The sequence below is a fragment of the Sinohyriopsis cumingii genome, chromosome 10 (genome assembly GCF_028554795.1).
Source record: "Sinohyriopsis cumingii isolate HCF-2022 chromosome 10, ASM2855479v2, whole genome shotgun sequence".
Taxonomy (NCBI): Eukaryota; Metazoa; Mollusca; class Bivalvia; order Unionida; family Unionidae; genus Sinohyriopsis; species Sinohyriopsis cumingii.
In genome coordinates, this window is record NC_142970.1 from 124,276,132 (window position 1) to 124,297,282 (window position 21,151).

At 35.9% G+C, this 21,151-nt stretch overlaps 1 protein-coding gene across 3 annotated transcripts in view; it reads right to left on the reverse strand.

The window, feature by feature from the left end:
* Nucleotides 1-9,308: 9,308 nt before the first annotated feature.
* The window catches only part of LOC149791147 (zinc finger C2HC domain-containing protein 1B-like), an 84,205-nt gene continuing 72,362 nt past the window's right edge, over nt 9,309-21,151 (reverse strand). For 2 of the 3 annotated variants that reach the window (XM_089973068.1, XM_089973067.1), the window contains exon 9: nt 9,309-19,280. In XM_089973068.1, coding sequence (XP_089829194.1) covers nt 19,007-19,280 — 274 coding nt within the window. In that variant the 3' untranslated portion in view covers nt 9,309-19,006. The remainder of the gene's footprint in view (nt 19,281-21,151) is intronic. The other variant, XM_089973069.1, reaches the window with a different exon arrangement.

The window sequence follows — 21,151 nt, forward strand, 5'->3', positions numbered from 1 at the left end:
CACGTAACATTGATGTTCCAAGTCCACGATGTGGTGACAAATGTGACATTTTTTCTTTCCTCGACATACGTGTGCCTTGGCAGTATTGGTACATATGCCTTGTCCACAGGTAGGGCACAATCTCAGCAGTTGACAAGCGCATTTCTTCTGTGAACCTTGCGTTTTCAAATGTTGTTGGTAACAGGTAGGGCTGACAAACGTGCGCAGACAAGTTGAACAAGGCACTGGTTCTTCGCTCAAACAGGGTGGAGAGGCCAAACATCCTGGGCATTTCATTCCACAATGCTTGTGTTGCTCTCAATTGTTATAACCATAATCACATTTCTCACAATAATAACTGTATCCCAGGAATCCAGTGATACTGGTAATGGTATCGAAATGTTCATCGTGATGATAAACATGAATGTATTTTCCGTCCTTAAAATCTTGGCCTCGAAACAACAGAGGCCCGCGCATTTCTTGAGGGTGCACTTTTAAGGTGTAGCGTGGAGCTAGGACATCTTGCAATTTTTGCATCTCAGGAATGCCACAGGGTGTGTCTTTGGACAGGCCAGCTTGTTGCAACAAGAGTTCTGCTTCGTTTCGTTGTTTGGCTCGATAGGAACGTTGAATAGTGTTCCAGGTTCTTTTCCATTCTACCGTGTCGTTCTTGTTGGCATAGGTTCGTCCCACCACGATGGCACGGGCTAAACACATCTGGTCATGAGTGTTGTTAATTCGGACGAGACTCGTTTTGGTGCTGCGAGGATCGTCCACCAATAACATCCTTTTGCGTCCAGTCCCTTGAGGAGGAGAGACGTGGGCCATTTTCAGTGTGGCTTTACCATCGGTGATGTCAAACTGGTCATTAGATTGTTGTACGTGTTGAATCTTGTCCATGACTTTGGAAGGGGTTAGTTCTGCGGGTCTGCTAAACTCGATCCAAACAGGGGATTTCAAGCTGTCGTGATCTATGGATAGTGTCAAGCGATCGTCTTCTTTGGCTTGACATTGTCGCTTGAGTGAGCTGAGCAAAGAATCCCACATCTCGGTGATGAACCCTTCTGCTTTCTCCAATGGTACGTCGGACTTGAAATCTTTAAACTTCACCGTGTAGGTGTAAGCCGTGGTTCTAAATTTTCTAAAGGAGCGCTTTTCCGTCTCTCGAATGGAATAGTATTTTTCAGGGTTGACTAAAGGTGACGAACTTGGTTTAGAGGGTTCGGATTCTGGTTCACTCATGTCCTCTTCAAAATCACTGGCATGAATTTGTGCCAAGATTTCAGCTCTGGTACGAGGCGATAGATCACGTTTCTGCCTCTTACTTTCTTCTTCTTTCTTCTCGAATGAATAGGATCGTTTCATCTTGAGTGCAAAACGTCAAATGACTCAAGTTTAAACACCATGGACTAATTTATAGTCATGGCAAACCAGCGTATATAAAAGGGTGTGCGTCTTATCCTTTCACTATTCATTTCACTCTCAAGCCGAGCACAACGATGGAAGAGACTAACCAAATCGAACGTTTCGTCAGAGCTTTGCGAGGGGTCATTAGAAAATTCTCTTCAGACCAGCCCACGGACTACTCTCCTTCCTTTAGAGATAAAAGTCAAGATACTTGCTATATCTGTCAGAAGAAAGGGCATTGGTCTTCAGAGTGCCCAGACCGTCAAAAAAGAAAAAAAAAAACAGGGGCTAAAAAAGACAAAAGTCAAGATACCTGTTATTATTGTAAAGAAAAAGGACATTGGTCTCCAGATTGCCCAAAAAAGAAACAAGAGGAGTCAGAAGAAAGGAGGAATTCTTCAGAAGAAGAGAGGGATTCTTCGGAAGAAGAGAGGGATTTTTCAGAGGAAGAAAGCAGACAGGTGAAGAAAAAGAAACAGGAGAAGAAAAGAAGAAGGGAAGAAAGTGAGGAGGAAGAAGAGGAAAAGAGTGTGACGGTGAAGAAATTCAAAAAACAGAGAGACTAAACAAGGAGGCAGAAGAAGTCAATGAACTTTTTATTAAAGTGTTGTGTTGTGAATTGTGAATTGGATTGTAAAAAATGGATAAAAGAATAAATTAATGATATAAGGTAAGTGTCTTTGAGTTTTGATTTTAAAATAAGAAGCTACACTCACGCACTCATACAAAGACACGTACTACAGGGGTAAAATGGGTTGTTGTGTTTTTTTTTTTTTTTTTTTTTTTTTTTTGAGTTTTGGCAAATTGAAAGGCTATCTCTTTTCGAGAAATGTGGGTGGCCCTGAAAAGGGCCTTTTTCTCTTTATGGTGTAGGGGTGAGTTTAAGCAATCAACTTTAACTGCCTTAAGCCTTTGCCACGGCCAAGGCCTACTTCTGGACTGCGTAATGTTGATGATGATTGGGTTGAAATCACTAAGGGTGGTACGGTAGGCTTAGTCACAGGGTTGACGTGTTTAGCTCGGGAAGGTCGTATTCTCTTCGGTCGTAATAAAGAAGTCTGATACATTTGTTTCAGACTCCTTAACTCCGCTAAAATGTCCAACAGTACCGTGACCGTTTGATTTTCACCCTCTTGTTTCTTTGCTGTTGCTGCTACTTCTTCTTGCTGTTGTTGCTGTTGTTTTTTTCTTACCTCTTCTTCTTGCTGCTGTTGCTGTAGGAGAAAAGCTTGTTCCGCTTCCTTTTGTCGTTGTATAAATTTCTCCAATTCTTCTTTTTGTCTCTGTCTAAAATTCTCCACTTGCGGTAATGAAGAAGGTAACGAAGGTTCCGGAACAAATTCTTGCGAGGAGAGAAAATCCACAAAATCCCAATTCACCTCTTCTGAAAGTAAGTCCGGGATCCCTTGGGTGGTCTCCCCTGTTGGTGCACCCCAATGGATCGTTTTCTGAATTTCCATGTTGAATCACTGTCGCATAGATTGACTGCACACAAGCGCTAGCGAATCTATATAGACCAACTGACGTCACAGACTACTCTCTTCGGATTGGATGCGCGCTGACTGAATTTTGTAACGCGTGTTCGGATTGGTCAACAAACTCAATCCGTTTCAATCCTTTCTCCACCTATAAATAAGCGCAGTTCACTGCATTGATTCACCTGTTCTCGTCGCTTCAAGATGTGGACCGATGTGCAATCTTCTACGCTTGTGTCTTCCATGATGTTCCAGACGGACATGCTCATGTATGTCCGATCCAAGTGGACCGTTGTCCACAGGACAAACACCAGTCTGTGGATACGTAGGATCTACGTAGAAAGACAAGGATGCCTCAAAAGAGTGCTGATTTACGGGCCAACAGTGAGACGCAGCCTAAGGACAAGAAGAAGACCAATGCAGTGCCCTTTATGTTAATGGATACATTAACATAAACCCAAAGGCCCTTTTCAGGGCCAGCCATATTTCTCGAAAAGAGAATGACTTTTCAATTGCCTACCCCTTTTTTTCTAACAAAAATTTTAAAAGAAATAAAAAAAAATCCCATATTCAATTCCCCTTGTCCCTAAACAAGCCCAAACTCTATTCCCCATGTTAAATTCCCCTTGTACGTAAAGTGGCCCACGATTTATTCCCATGTTAAATTCCCCTTGTACGAAGATTTGCCCACGATTTTTCGCCATGTTAAATTTCCATTGTACGTAGATTTGCCCAGGGGGGTCTGTAATGCTAATTTCCATTGTACGTAGGGTGCCCCTATTTACTACTCCCGCTGCAGCGACCCTAGCAGGATTGGTTATAACTTCTACATAACCCTGCTGAGAAAAATATTTAGTTTTTAATTCTGGTTTAGATAGATCCTCGACAATATTTTTAACGTCTTGAATCTCAGTACGTGTTTTATCAGCAGACTCCATTGCTTCGCTGATCTGTTTTGGTAATTCCGCGATAACTTGCTGTGTTGCTGTTGTGGCTTCAACGATCTTTTTTGTTGGCTCAGTAATTGGTTTAAGTAACTGTTCTGCACCTGTTGCAAATTCAACTTGTGCTTGCTGACGTGCTTGTAATTTTTCTCTAACACTATCTCGTACAGGAAGAAATTTTTTGATTGCTTCTAGTCGTTCTCGAGCTAGTCTAGCAGAATGTGCTTCTCCGATATTGGCCATTATTATTAACTTAAATTTTTCATTCCACTGATACACTATTTAGTTAAAAAAAATTCCCCAGGAGAGCAGCAGGGAGGCCGGAATATACCTAGCGGTTTTAGCGCGGAACCAACGTAGCAATAAAAATAATAATAAGATGAGTTTTATGCGATAAACCCTTATTTTTAGTAAATTGACACCTTTATTGTCATATTTACTAAAAAATAAGGGTTTGTTTTCCAAAATAAGAGTTATTTTTGTGAATATTATTGATAGAATGGTTGTTTCACGAAAATAATGTGTATGATTCGTCCTCCCTGCTGCTAAAGGTTTTAACATAGGCCCCTTAAATGTACAAGGTATAGTGGGAAAGATAGACCAGATTAAGTTAATGTTGTCTTCCATGGAAAATAATATACATGTTTTAGGACTCACTGAAACCAAATTAAATGCTAACCACAATGATGATCTATTTCACTGTCAAGGCTACAATAAACCATTTCGTAGGGACAGAGAGACAGCGGGGGGGGGGGGGGGGGGTCTTGTTGTATACATTAGGGAAGATGTAAATGTAAAAAGGCGACTTGACTTGGAGTCACATGAAATTGAGAGTATCTGGGTGGAAATTTTTCAAAATAATGCAAAATCTTTCCTAGCTGGTTTCATTTATAGACCACCTTCCTCCAAAGCATTTTGGAATGATAACTTTTTGAAACAAATAGAAAATGTTCTAGCACAGGAGAAAGAAACATATATACTCGGAGATATAAATAAGGACCTTCTCAATACTCAAATAAGGAACAACTGGATGGAATTTATTGAATCATTAGGCCTAGACCAGCTGGTAAATGAGCCTACAAGAGTAACAGAAAAATCAACCACTCTTATTGATCACATTTATACTAACCTACCAGACAATGTGGCTTGTGTTAATGTACCAAATGTTGGTCTTAGTGACCACTATCCTACTTTTTTGACAAGAAAGGTTAAATGCAAGAAAAATAAGAAAAATACACATAAAACGATCACTTACAGATCGTTCAAAACTTTTAATGAAGAACAATTTCTCAGTGACCAATATGAAGCCATGAGGGTGTGGACTGACTTATTTATGGATGTAGTATCTAAGCATGCACCACTGAAAGTACATCGAGTGAAGACTGATATTCAACCTAATTGGCTTACTACTGAAATCCTAGATGCTATGAAAACACAAGACAAATTCAAGGCTATGGAAAACCATGCACAATATAAAGTATGGAGAAATAAAATAACAAGTATGATCAAAAAAGCTAAAAAAACTTATTATCAATCATTGCTTGAAAACAAAAAGAGCAACACAAACTCCATTTGGAAAGTCTTCAATGAACTCACTGGAGGAACGCACAAAAAACAGACAAATAAAATTCACTCACTTCTAGTAAATGACACCATAGTCACTGATGAAACTGACATTGCAAATGTTTTCAATGATTTTTTCATCAACATTACCACAACTTTAAAAGAGCCAGTGATAGAAAACAACTTTAATGAACTGAAAAAGTTCTGCAGCAGTAAAATCTCAAAGGAGGTATGTTTCTCTATCCCACCAGTGTCAAAAAACTTTGTTAAAAAATGTCTCAGTGGACTTGATACCAAGAAAGCTACAGGACTTGATCAGATTGGTCCATGACTCATTAAATCTTCTGCCTTTGCTATTGTAGATAGCATAACATTCATAATTAATTTAAGTATTGCAACCTCATCTGTCCCCAAAATATGGAAAACTGCAAAAGTAACTCCTATTCACAAATCTGGTTCTAAGGATGATGCTGATAACTACCGACCAATCTCAATACTACCAAACTTGTCAAAATTGATTGAAAAACATGTCCATGACTCATTCATGTCATATTAAACCGAACACTTGCTGTTACACCCTAATCAATCTGGCTTTAGACAGAACCATTCCTGTGAGACTGCCTTGATCTCCCTAACCGATAAATGGCTTCAAGCACTTGACCAAGGTAGAATAATAGGAACTGTATTTGTAGATTTCAGGAAAGCTTTTGACATGGTGGATCATGAAATCCTTTTGAAGAAACTGAAAATCTACCAGTGTGATGAAAGAACAATTAGATGGTTTACTTCGTACTTAAATGAGAGAACACAACATGTTTACATAAATAATGTTCTGTCTGAACCTGAAACAATTAGATATGGAGTACCACAAGGCTCAATTCTAGGTCCACTACTATTCATTTTATTTATTAATGACCTACCACTTTTACTAAGAGACTCAATATCATCTACAGATCTCTATGCAGATGACACAACATTGTCAGACATCCAAAACACAAAGCATGAGCTCGAAATTTCTTTACAGAATGCACTAAACAAACTGGAAAACGGGTGCACATGTAATGGCATGGTGGTAAATACTGGTAAAACTAAAATATTACTTATCTCAACACGGCAAAGAAGGACAAATCTTGATAGTGATGAACTATGTCTGACATGAAGGATACAAATCTGCAAATAGTCTGTCATGATAGGCTACTTGGTGTTCTGGTAGATAATAACCTATCATGGACTGAACATATCAAACATACCAGTAAAAAAGTCAATTCAAGTTTATGGCTTCTCAGTAGGATAAGACATTTTCTCCCTGAAAGGTACAGGAAACTATTTTATAACAGTAACATACAACCCTATTTGGACTATTGTAGTACAGCATGGGGTAATTCAAATGATAAAAACATAGCAAAGCTGGCACATCTTCAAAAAAGAGCATTTGGGCTAATATCAATCCAGAAAGAAAGCAAGGAAAGTTTAGCTGGTAGGTTAAAACTATTACCTATTAAAGACCAAATCTGTTTGAGAAAAGCCAAATTAATGTACAGGATATCTCAGAATAGTGCTCCTGAATATTTACAATCACTATTCCAGTATAGGCTACCTGGTAATACTCCCCACCTGCGATCCATGTCTACCAAACAGTATAAAATTCCCAAACCAAATAAGGAGTTATTTAAAAAAAAGTTTCCAATACTCTGGAACTCTGCTCTGGAATAGTATTCCAGCTGAGATTAGAAATGCCCACTCTATTTCCTTCTTCTAAACCCAATATATCCAGTGGCTTCAGAGATGCAGCTTAAATAAATGAATTCCTTTGTATGAGGGCCTCAAGGTAGATTAGTTTTTAGCTAATTGTGTTACCCACTTTAAATAAGGTCATTATTATTAAATACTCTCTCAAATTATATCTGAACCCAGCTGCAAACTCTGATAACAAATGAATTCCAGAGACTAAAGAAAGAATTATTTATCAAGTCCTTTTCTATACACATTTTCATTTTACCTAGATGTTGGTCATTTGAATGCAAAATTTCAATCAAATTGTCAACAAGTCTATTTCTAGAATATTCTGAATTAAAAAAGCTATGATGTCAACATCTTACTTACAACTGACAATCATGGACAGACATTAGCTAAGTAAAGACATTTAAAGTGCAATCTGAAATAATGGACAAAAGTTAAGCACACATTATAGATAAACGTGTCACATGACATCTGAATTTACCATATTAAATACAAGCTTGAAATTGGTGGTTTGGCATGATGTACTTCCACACTTGAAATGTCAATGTCAGATGTGTGCTGCAAAATATTTATGGGACTGGAATTTTTGCTGCTGACAAATTTATATCTGTTACATGACTATGACATGGTTCATGAAGCTTAATGTACAATGGCATTATGGGTGTCCAATAAATTAGCAAGAATCTGCATTTTACTTGACCATACATTAAACGCCTTCATAGTATTACAAGAGTCAGCATTTGGCAATATTATGACAGGTATAAGCATCTGAACAAGACACACAATGCAACACTTTGGACATATCATTGCTTTGTCATTGACAGGTATAAGCATCTGAACAAGGCACACAATGCAACACTTTGGACATATCATTGCTTTGTCATTGACAGGTATAAGCATCTGAACAAGACACACAATGCAACACTTTGGACATATCATTGCTTTGTCATTGACAGGTATAAGCATCTGAACAAGACACACAATGCAACACTTTGGACATATCATTGCTTTGTCATTGACAAGTATAAACATCTGAACAAGACACACAATGCAACACTTTGGACATATCATTGCTTTGTCATTGACAAGTATAAACATCTGAACAAGACACACAATGCAACACTTTGGACATATCATTGCTTTGTCATTGACAGGTATAAGCATCTGAACAAGACACACAAAATGCAACACTTTGGACATATCATTGCTTTAAGCATCTAAATAGCAAAGTCATTGACAGCTTTAAGCAGCTGATGCCATGCTGATCACTGGGATGAATGCAGTATTTTGGCATCTGGCAAGTCATTGACAAGTTTAAGCATGCTGATCACAGGGATGAATGCAGTATTTTGGCATCTGGCAAGTCACTGGCAAGTTTAAGCATGCTGATCACAGGGACGAAAGCAGTATTTTGGCAACTGGCAAGTCACTGACAAGTTTAAGCATCAAATGACATGTTTTATGATAAGGATCACTGTCATATTTTGGCATCTGTCAACCAGTTTAATCATATGATGACTGCAGTAACAGGTTGTTCTTTCATTAAGTATGTATGGATAAGTAAACACAAGTGGACATCTAAAAGTGGACATTTGGTTGTAGAATACATATTGTTAAGAATCTGCAACTGTCTCTCATATTCTGTTGGAGCTGTGGTGGCTCAGTGGTTAGTGTTCCAGACTCACAACTGAATGGGAGCAGGTTTGAATCCTGCCAATGGATCAGCTTGTGTCAGTTATCATGGCGAGTCCTGGGGTAATGCACTTTACTCCAGTTGCATTGGCACTAAATAACCTGATTGTATTGCTGTATCATATAACACCAAACCAAACAGTCCTTTTCTGTATGGCATTATGTACAAGTGACAGTCCTTTTCTGTATGGCATTATGTACAAGTGACAGTCATTTTCTGTACAGCATTATGTGCAAGTGACAGAAAAGTTATTTGCTTATCAAAATTTAAAACTTGTTCCAGGCTGCACGACAATTGATTTTCTTCACCAAAGATGAAGGGTGGGGGTCAAATTGTCTTTACTGATAGTTTATCAACTTTTAGGTCATTCAATTCAATGTTTTGTACTGAAAACATGATCCTAAAACACTTTTACTCCACATGAAGAAAGAGCCCAATAAGAGACATTCTCCATATGAAGAAAGAATTCATACTGAAACAATTATTAATCAATGAAAAAAGATAAGCTTAAAGAAGAACAATCTTTATTGGTTCTGTGTAAATATTTGGTGCAGATAACATCAAGCCAAAATTAAAAGAAACAGAAGCTATGCAAAGCTCAAATTTTCAATAAAAGTTTGTGAACTGAAATAAACTACATACAGACACATAATACATCTCTCTTTTACCAAGTGTGTGACTAACCCTTCCCTAGATAAGTATGCACTCAATACCATACTACTGACATCTTTAGCTCCTGTAAGACAAATATTTTTTCAAGTTGCTTAAGTTTATATTTTGCTGAATTATAATAAATCCTGTTGTTAGTTGAACCAAATCCTGGTGTTGGCTTATAATAAATCCTATTGGTCAACATTTTAGTGACTTAGTTATCCTAAAGAGTGCTCGTAATGACATTTTAGTGACTTGTCTGTCTTAGAGTGTGTTCGTGTTGACACTATTGATTTAGATGTCTTAGTGTTTGTGTTGACACTTTATTGATTTAGATGTCTTAGAGTGTGTTTGTGTTGACACTTTATTGATTTAGATGTCTTAGAGTGTTGACACTTTATTGATTTAGATGTCTTAGAGTGTGTTTGTGTTGACACTTTACTGCTTTAGATGTCTTAGAGTGTTGACACTTTACTGATTTAGATGTCTTAGAGTGTGTTTGTGTTGACACTTTACTGATTTAGATGTCTTAGAGTGTGTTTGTGTTGACACTTTATTGATTCAGATGTCTTAGAGTGTGTTTGTGAAAGCAAATACAACCTTACATATCATCACTGTTCAGACCCCAGTCTCTACATTATTACTTACAAAAATTAAAATCCAATCTGTAACAAAATGGTCTAATTTTATTTACCATAGAGTACATTACCATTTGGTCTAATTTAAAAAAATACCATATGGTACATTACCATTCAGTCTAATTTAAAAAAATACCATAGGGTACATTACCATTCAGTCTAATTTAAAAAAATACCATATGGTACATTACCATTCAGTCTAATTTAAAAAAATACCATAGGGTACATTACCATTTGGTCTAAGTTTTAAAAAATACCATAGGGTACATAACAGTAACACAAGTTTACAGTCCAATAAAGAATTACAGTAATTTATAGAAGGTAGAGCATGTACAGGGGACATATCTGATAATGTGTGACACATTACAATAAACTTTTTGCTGAAACTGCCTTTTTTTAAGGCACAACCTAAATGTCTTTAAGACAGAGATTAATCTAAAAACACATGAACACTGACCTTAATCACTGGTGTGGATGAAGGTACAGACACAGATACCTACACGGATGCCAAAGATGTCTTGCTTCCACTAAGTCAGACTTAAGGTGTGGATGAAGGTACACACATACAGATACCCACACATATGCCAAAGAGATCAATATATCTTGCTTCTGCAAAGTTTATCTTATACTGGAAAAGAACAGCTGGTCCTCAAAAGTACAAACATTAATTTGCATATAAATTAGCAAAACAAAAACTCTCCTCTAATATAAACCATCACCATTATGTTGCATTTATCTTTGTATACCACTGCTAACAGACATGATATCCCACAATACAATGCTCCTGATTTGTTGGTACACTATGTAATAACAAATGTGACATCCCATAATGCACTGACCATGATGTTTGATACACTATGTGATAACAAATGTGACATCCCATAATGCACTGATCCTGTTTTGTTGGCATGCTATGTGATAACAAATGTGTCATCCCATAATGCATTGATCATATGCTTAATACACTATGTGATAACCGATGTGATATCCCATGATGCACTGACCATGATGATACAATATGTGATAACAAATGTGTCATCCCATAATGCATTGATCATATGCTTAATACACTATGTGATAACAGATGTGATATCCCATGATGCATTGATCCTGTTTTGTTTGGTACACATGTCCACCTGAATCTGTGGGCAGTATATTCATACTAATATGTGGGTTCTTGTTGTTCAATTATTAATTTTTCGTGCATAGAAACAAAAAGAATGATGACTGTTCCCAATCTCTCAATAACTAATGACATGTAAATGATGACAGTATAAAGATGTGGCATCACTATAATGTGCCAAATAAAACAGTAAAGATAAACTTGATCAAACAAAAACAAATACTATACTAAAGATATACAGGACAAAATAAAAAATACTAAAAATATACTGGACGGACTACAAAATCACTGTCTGTGGTTACCCAATAAGGTGATGGTAGTCATACAAAAATCACTGTCTGTGGTTACCCAATAAGGTGATGGCAGTCATACAAAAATCAATTGTGTGTATGGGTGAGGGGTTGCTCTCATAAAGTGTGAAAAGTGTATCAGGATATTGTATCTCTCTGACAGTTTTAGCCGTCACTCTACAAAGTATAAGTGAAAAATAATGGTAAAAAATAATTACTGATCCATTTTTCGCTTTGGATATTGTAAAAATAAACGATTTTTACCATGTCAAAAATAAAATCAAAGAAAAACTAATGTCACATGCAAAACAAACCATGTTTTACATATAATTTGAAATAAAACCCCGACTGACATAATTTGAAATAAAAAAAAAGAATGATTTCTAATTTTTGAAAATAAAAAAATCTTTATTATTTTGTCATGGTGAACAACAATCACAGCACAAAAACTGTACATGGACTTTAAAATGTTACTTTTATTTCTTTAAAACTGGACAGTACAAAAATGTTCTTGTTAATTATGTTGGTGTTTTCTTCAAAACTGGACTACAACATTGTTTCTGTTGATTAAATTAGATTACAACATTATTTCTGTTGATTATGCTTGTGTTTTCTTCAAAACTAGACAGTACAAGATTGTTTCTGTAAATTATGATGGTGTTTTCTTCAAAACTAGACAGTACAGGATTGTTTCTGTTAATTATGCTGGTGTTTTCTTCAAAACTAGACAGTACAAGATTGTTTCTGTTAATCATGCTGGTGTTTTCTTCAAAACTAGACAGTACAATATTGTTTCTGTTAATTATGATGGTGTTTTCTTCAAAACTAGACAGTACAAGAGTGTTTCTGTTAATTATGCTTGTGTTTTCTTCAAAACTAGACAGTACAAGATTATTTCTGTTAATTATGACGGTGTTTCCTTCAAAACTAGACAGTACAAGATTGTTTCTGTTAATTATGCTGGTGTTTTCTCATAAAGAGGCCTCATTCTAAGTAAAACTAGTTGTCTGTTTCTTTTGTTTTTGTTTATACTGTTTAACTATCCAGTTATTGACTTCAGTATTGTGTGCAACTACTGTTTAGCCATGCTTAATTACTCTATGACTACCTGTGGGGCACTGTTACTCTATGACTACCTGTGGGGCATTGTTACTCTACGACTGCCTGTGGGGCATTGTTACTCTATGACTACCTGTGGAGCATTGTTACTCTACGACTGCCTGTGGGGCATTGTTACTCTCCGACTGCCTGTGGGGAATTGTTACTCTACGACTGCCTGTGGGGCATTGTTACTCTCCGACTGCCTGTGGGGCATTGTTACTCTATGATTGCCTGTGGGGCATTGTTACTCTATGATTGCCTGTGGGGCATTGTTACTCTACAGTTGCCTGTGGGGCACTGTTACTCTATGACTGCCTGTGGGGCACCACATAGAGAAAATAGCTTCTCAGTTGTTTGCCAAAGTTTTCACCAAGTTTGATTTTTATTCCACTTTCAATAACAAAGTATGCAAACTGAAATCCCAGTGTGTGTACTTATAGTGAGACATCTTGATTAAATGGAATGTACACAAAAGTCAATCAGAAGTTTTCAATTATTTCTGTATCAGTGAGTTCTTTGAAGAATCGGTTTGTCTGGCAGCACATGAACACATTAAAGATCACTAAGTGCTGAGTTAATGAGAGCAAAGTGCTATACCAAGAGAAATACTATAGACACTGTCAACCCAGGCTGATCTAGACATGATTACATGACCTTTGACCTGCAAGTCCTGGATGCTAACCACAGACACAGTCAACCCAGGCTGATTTAGACATGATTACATGACCTCTGACTTGCAAGTCCTGGATGCTAACCACTAAGCCAATGCAGTTCAACATTTGGTTAATTCATCAGAAGAACATATATTTTAATCAAGTAAAAGTAGAAACTGCGCCTCACTTTTAAAAACACATCTCATAAATATGTACCTCTTTACAATCCCCCAGTGGAACAAAAATTAAAAACATTTTTCTTTATATATGAAAACTACTATAACATAAAATATGGAATATGCGATTATTTCATCCCTTTCTGTATTTCATCCAATAATCCACATTGGTTCCTGGATTTCATCCACACTGGTTCCTGGATTTGATCCCATTAGAACATGCATATTATCGAATCCAGACTGATTCCTGGATTTTAGTTTGACTATTCATCACCTTATGCAATTGATATAAATCCCTAGCCCACACATTAAATATATCCATATGTGAACATAAATAAAAATCTATCCGTATACAATAAATATAAAAATCACATCATATGCTTACATCAAAAATCTTAACTGAACTTGGGTACTAATAATATCAGATCTTAACTGCCATCAGAACATGGGTACTATTAATATCACATCTGAATTGCCCTTGTGACATGGGTACTTCTAACATAAAATCTTAATTGCCCTTGCGACATGGTTACTAATAACATCAAATCGCAATTGCCCATGGGACATGAGTACACTAACATCAAATCGTACTTGCCCTTGGGACATGGGTACTAACATCAAATCTTAATTGCCCTTGGAACATGGGTACTACTAACATCAAACCTTAATTGCCCTCAGGAGATGGTATCACAGCAGTATCCAAGAAAATAAGAGACTTTTTCTAGTCAGAAAATATACATATACATCTTTTAGTAAGGATTGTTGTGGTGAAAAAAGCCACAAATAAACAAAACTTTTATGTACATGCAAAATTCAATTGTCTCCACATGATGATATAATTATTTAAAATATTTTAATGAACATTTTCAAAAAACAGTTGAATGATACTGACAACACTGTATAGGTTGATTTATACTGATTCATTAGGAAATTACCTAATAAATGAGGTGTAAGTTGGAAACCCAAAGCATTAAAATGTGATTTAACTGCCGTGTAAGGTGGAAACACAACACATTAAACTGACTTATCTGCTCTGTACAAAGAAAACCCAAAACACTGAACTCTGACTTAACTGTAGTGTAAGATGGAAACACAAATTTAATTTGATTTTATTAAAGGAAACAAAGTACTGAACTGATTTAGCTGTAAGAAAATCCAAAGCACTAAACTCTAATTTAAAAAACAACAAACAATAAATAATACTACAAATTTCACGTCATACTCTTTCAAAATTATCTCCCTTGAAAAAACAGACGCCTCCCTCTAGACTAATAATTTCTAGCTTATTTTCCAAAATGCAAGGGACCATGTAAACAGATACCTTGAAAAATTACATAACTGGCTAAGAAGCTTTATGTCCTGTTCACCTTCTTCAAGACAATATATGGTGTGTATCTAAATGAATTAGGTAAAATACATTGAATTTATGCTGCTGTTCCTACTAGTAACAATTAACCTATCACCAAATGTAGAAATCATCATGTGGTAATACCCTTGGTTTGCTGATAGATCATAGCCTACCAGAGTGATATCCTTTGATTATTGATAAATATTAGCCTACCAGTGCTGATACCCATGGATTATTGATAAATCTTAGCCAACCAGTGCTGATACACTTCGACTGCTGATAAGCATTAGCCTACCAGTGATGATACCCATGGGTTGTTAATAATTACTAATGCTAGGAAATGTTGTAGGCCTTATGTGTTTGTCATGAGTGAGTGAGCAAGTGAGTAATTGATCACGGTGCATGATTCCCGTGCCTCATGAATATTAAAGTCAGTTCCCCACCAGACTAACAAAAACTTCTGGCATTCCTACTCTAGTTCTTGACATGGACAACACCTCCAGTAGTAAGAGTGGTGAAGAAGAAGAGCACTTGTCTTTCATGCAAGTGAAAGACCAGGGATTGAATATAATTGGGAAAAAATATACCCTTCAAGTCTGGTAAGGTATGATTTATATTTTTCTGTGATAAAATTATAAATGCCGATGGGTGGGTTGTACACTGTCTATTGTATCTGTGTTGGTTATATTCTGTATTGTATTTGTCTTGTATTCTAAGTAAGCACTTTGTCTTGTATTCTAAGTATGCACTTTGTATTGTTTTAGGTTTATTTCATACCATTTCATCTCATAATAAATCCCACAATCGACACTGAGTGTTATCATTTCAACCCGATATTAGAGACAGCTCACACTTATGTTATCTAAGGTACAACATTAAGCTTGATGGATATTCTCATCCAATGCCTATAACCAAGGTGACTTAAATTATATAGCATGTACAAATTTCAAATAGTAAAACAAAATTGTAATGAATTTGCAAAGAATTAATGTAAATCCAAACTGGTATAATCAAATGAAACAAATCTGACTTTTGCATTTTTTGGAATGCTAATTAGTCGGCATAGTTAGCTCTGCATTTATGATAGGTTAATTGTATGCCAATAGTAGGCAATTCTTACTGTAACTAACAAAACACTATACGGAGACTGAGCCATGAGATCTGTCATTATGCATTATACCTTGAAGACAGTGAGCTTATGTAGTACATCGGCTGACAGACATCAGATCATGGGTTATGTAGCACATCTGCCGACAGACAGACATCAGATCAAGGGTTATGTAGTACATCTGCTGACAGATAGACATCAGATCAAGGGTTATTTAGTACACCTGCCGACAGACAAACAATCAGATCAAGGGTTACGTAGTATATCTGCCGAAAGATAGACATCACATCAAGGTTTATGTAGTACATCTGCCGACAGATAGACATCAGATCAAGGGTTATGTAGTACACCTGCCGACAAACAAACGATCAGATCAAGGGTTATGTAGTATATCTGCCAACAGACAGACATCAGATCATGGGTTATGTAGTACATCTGCCAACAGACAGACCTCAGATCATGGGTTATGTAGTACACCTTGCAGACAGACAGACATCAGATCAAGGATTATGTAGTACACCTGTCGACATACAAACATCAGATCAAGGGTTATGTAGTACACCTGCCAACAGACAGACATCAGATCAAGGGTTATGTATTACACCTGCCGACAGACAAACATCAGATCAAGGGTTATGTAGTACACCTGCCAACAGACAGTCATCAAGGGTTATGTAGTACACCTGCCAACAGACAGTCATCAGATCAAGGGTTATGTAGTACACCTGCCAACAGACAGTCATCAGATCAAGGGTTATGTAGTACACCTGCCGACAGTCATCAGATCAAGGGTTATGTAGTACACCTGCCAACAGACAGTCATCAGATCAAGGGTTATGTAGTACACCTGCCAACAGACAGACAATCAGATCAAGGGTTATGTAGTACACCTGCCAACAGACAGTCATCAGATCAAGGGTTATGTAGTACACCTGCCAACAGACAGACATCAGATCAAAGGTTATGTATTACACCTTGCAGACAGACAATCAGATCAAGGGTTATGTAGTACACCTTGCAGACAGACATCAGATCAAGGGTTATGTAGTACATCTGCCGACAGACAGATGTCAGATCAAGGGTTATGTAGTACACCTTGCAGACAGACAATCAGATCAAGGGTTATGTAGTACACCTGCCAACAGACAGACATCAGATCAAGGGTTATGTATTACACCTTGCCGACAAACAATCAGATCAAGGGTTATGTAGTACATCTGCCGACAGACAGACAATCAGATCAAGGGTTATGCAGTACACCTGCCGACAGACAGACATCAGATCAAGGGTTATGTTTTACACCTTGAAGATAGTCAATCATTGGATCATGGCTATGTATCAAGCAGAATTTACACTTTACTCCTTGCTGGCTGTCAAATCATATTACAGACTTTAAATAATGTGGACAACAAATGAATCAGAAATTGGAGACAAAAACACAATCAATATGTAATGCTCACATGTGTGGGTACACAGAGGAGGCTTTTAGGGGAGTGGGCGGCAAAGAACATGTGTGTAGATTCCAAATGTATAAAGTGATATTTTCATAAAGTCGATACAGGTATAAATATATTATTCATTATCATAAAGAAGTGAGATCAAGTCTTAATTGCATCACACAAAAAAGCAATACTTCATGTATACACTGAACATAGATATGCAAATTACATGATATTATCTTAACTCAAACTAATGTAACCTAAGATGTGAAGAAAATCTGTAATTTATAGAAGCAATAGATGTAAAAATATTAAAATATGATAAAAATTGATGTAACAAAATTCTGTAACCCAATGTGGAAATGTGAATATTGTAACCCAATGTGGAAATGTGTAACAATATATTGTAACCCATGACAGAAACAGATGTAATAAAAGTTTGAGACATTAAGTCTAAGACACACATGATACACTGTGTGATGATTTTCATATGACATGTACACATCCAAATTTATACCTTTCATAAAAGATAGACATAGCATTATCACTAATGCTTTACCGCAACAAAAGAATATCAAAGGGATTTATAAAAAATTGATGATACAAGAATAAACAGCTTTTGTGTTATTCAGAACAAAAATTAAAACTTTTCAGGATCCTTTATCGAATCAATATACAATATTTCTGACATGATAAGACATTACATTTTGTCAATTTGAGTACAATGAATAGTGCATTATATACCCACCCACTGCATTTTTAACAAATCACAAAGTTTGGGCATGGTTTGTGACACATAACTGTTATTTTGTAGAAAAAGGTTTCTTCTTTTACTGAAAGTGACTAGGTAGATCTTTTGACCTTGAAATTGCCAGGATTCTTCTTACATCAAGTGCAAACCATCCACAAAATTGAGTCCAGATACATGATACACTGAGTCCAGGTACATGATACATTGAGTCCAGGTACATGATACATTGAGTCCAGGTACATGATACATTTAGTCCAGGGACATGATACATTGAGTCCAGGTACATGAAAGAGAACTAATGTTATTGTGCAGAAGCCAAGTTTTCTCTTTTTATTCACAGTGACCTTGACCCCCAAATCAATAGTTCTTCCTTATCTCATCCAGTCTCATAACCGCTTTCTGTGAAGAACTTAATTTACTATGCAGAAAAAATATTGGTGTACAGACAGGCAGACAACATCATGACACAATAAGATGTGCCTCATAGCAAGCATTCATAAAGTAGGGGTTGGTGTTATTGTCAGACAAAGATATCCACTGTAATAAAATTTCTAACATTTTGTAAAATAGGATTATCAATGAATTAATATAAAAATGGGATATTATATTTTGGTCTCTTCTTAACATGTAGGATATTTCTATGTGAACACTATAAATTATGACTAATTGGTAAAAATCATTTTTGTAAAAGATGTATATATTTCTATGACTAAAATGGGAAGCAAGCATCTCAATTAAATTTGGCAAAATAAATCTTGTGCAGTCGTGATCAATTATAGGAATCCACAGTTTTCTGACAAGTCAGATTGTTTTGTTTTTAACTACAGTAGTCTGGGATCAGAGACACTCTGTGTCCATATTAAATAGGTTACATATGTCAGATGTCCATATTAAATAGGTTACATGCTGAGTTTGACGTTTGGTTTTCTATGATATCCTCATCCTTTGGATTCCACACTCACAACAAAACTTAGCTCTGGCTACTGGAAACTTTGTGCCACACTTGTGACATAACCTGGATGCAAGGCTAGATGATAAATGGGACTGAGTGATTTCAGTCTCAGAGTTACTGCTGTAGTACCCAGATCTGGACTCCTTCTGCATGGTGCTGGTAGTACCCCTAGTCTTATTTTTCTTAATATGATGAGATGATGTGGCAGGAATGTGATGGGGTCTACTGCTAGTGCCTTGACCCCCTCCCCTGAAATATGTAGTAAAAATTATTATTAGCAATCTAGTCAAGTTCTTTTGAAAGGATATGTAGTCTTTACTAATTCTAAGATAGTGTATTTACTGTCCTCCTGTCTTTACTTGTATTCTGTGACTGTATACTTACCGTCCTCCAGTATTTACTAGTGCTATAAAACAGTATACTTACCATCCTCCTGACTTTACTAGTGTTATATAAGTGTACTTACCATCGTCCAGTCATCACTAGTGTTATATACCAGTGTACTTACCATCGTCCAGTCATTACTAGTGTTATATACCAGTGTACTTACCATCCTCCAGTCATTACTAGTGTTATATACCAGTGTACTTACCATCCTCCAGTCATTACTAGTGTCTTCACTCCTGTCATTACCGGTATTCTTGTCATCCACATCTCTCTCTTGTGAGTACAAGATAACTGTTCATTCAAATCAGAACTTAGGTAAATACTGTAAACACTGTTACATATCTAGTTTAATATAGATATCTACCATACTTATATAATATACAGATATAATTATTTTATAAAAAGTTTGATGGTCAAATGAAACACAAGTCACCTGGATACAAAATATAAGCATAAATAAACTATGTAATTTCCAACTATCCCCACCCCGACATCTCTCTAAGTGATCTTTCTCAAAGTTGTACATGAAACCCTTATATAATTTACCAAACAAACACAATGTTGAAATCTTCATTTTGAAAATATAAACATTTTTCATTTAGAATTCTTTTATTAAATGATGAAATATAGATTTTTAATGGAATTTATTTTCCTCCTTGTAACTGTTATGCCTTTTCTTTATGTTATTTTGATATTAAATGATGAAATACACATTTTAATGGAGTTTCTGCCTTATAACTTTTAAGTTTTTTTTATTATGACATTATATTTGTATTGCTCCAATCAAATCTAATTAACATGAAATTCAAAATAAATATCAAAATTCCAATAAAATACCAAAATGCACTTAAAATAGCCAATAAAACAAAAAGAACAATCCAAAATTTAAGTACTCAAGAAAACAAAAAGTAAAATCTAAACAAAAAGCTGAGGACTTGTAATGGTCTTCTTTCTAAAAATAAAAGATGACTTGTTAGAGTTCTTTTTCTAAGTCCAAAACATATGACACATTACAGTCCTCTTGTTAAAAATCCCAGACCACTTGTTAAAGTTTTGTTCCATACACAACAGAAGACTTATTTGAGACATCATCTTAAAATAAAAACAGTGGACTAATTTGAGTCTCTTTTTCTAAATCAAAGAAAAAATGTTAAAGTCCTCATCTTAAGATTAAAAAGAAACCTTGTTAGTGCCCTCTTGCTAATGCAAAGCAGAGGACTTGATAGAGTTCATTAAAATGAAACCTTGTTAGTGCCCTCATGCTAACGCAAAGCAGAGGACTTGATAGAGTTCATTTAGGTCAGAAACAACAGATTATTTTATGAACAATGTAACCAGACTATGTTTTGTATTTTATGAACTATGTGACCAGTCTATGTTTTGTATTTTATGAACTATGTGACCAGTCTCTGTTTTGCATTTTATGAACTATGTTTTGTATTTTATGAACTATGTGACCAGTCTATGTTTTGTATTTTATGAACTATGTGACTAGTCTATGTTTTGTATTTTATGAACTATGTGACCAGTCTATGTTTTGTATTTTATGAACTATGTGACCAGTCTATATTTTGTATTTTATGAACTATGTGACCAGTCTATGTTTTGTTTAACAACACATTTAACAAAATAAAAGTTGCTACCTGGCTGAAAATAATTACTGGACAGAAGTTAACATAATTTTGCAGAAGAAGCCTATATATTGGAAAAATTGTAAAAAAAAGAATACTTGA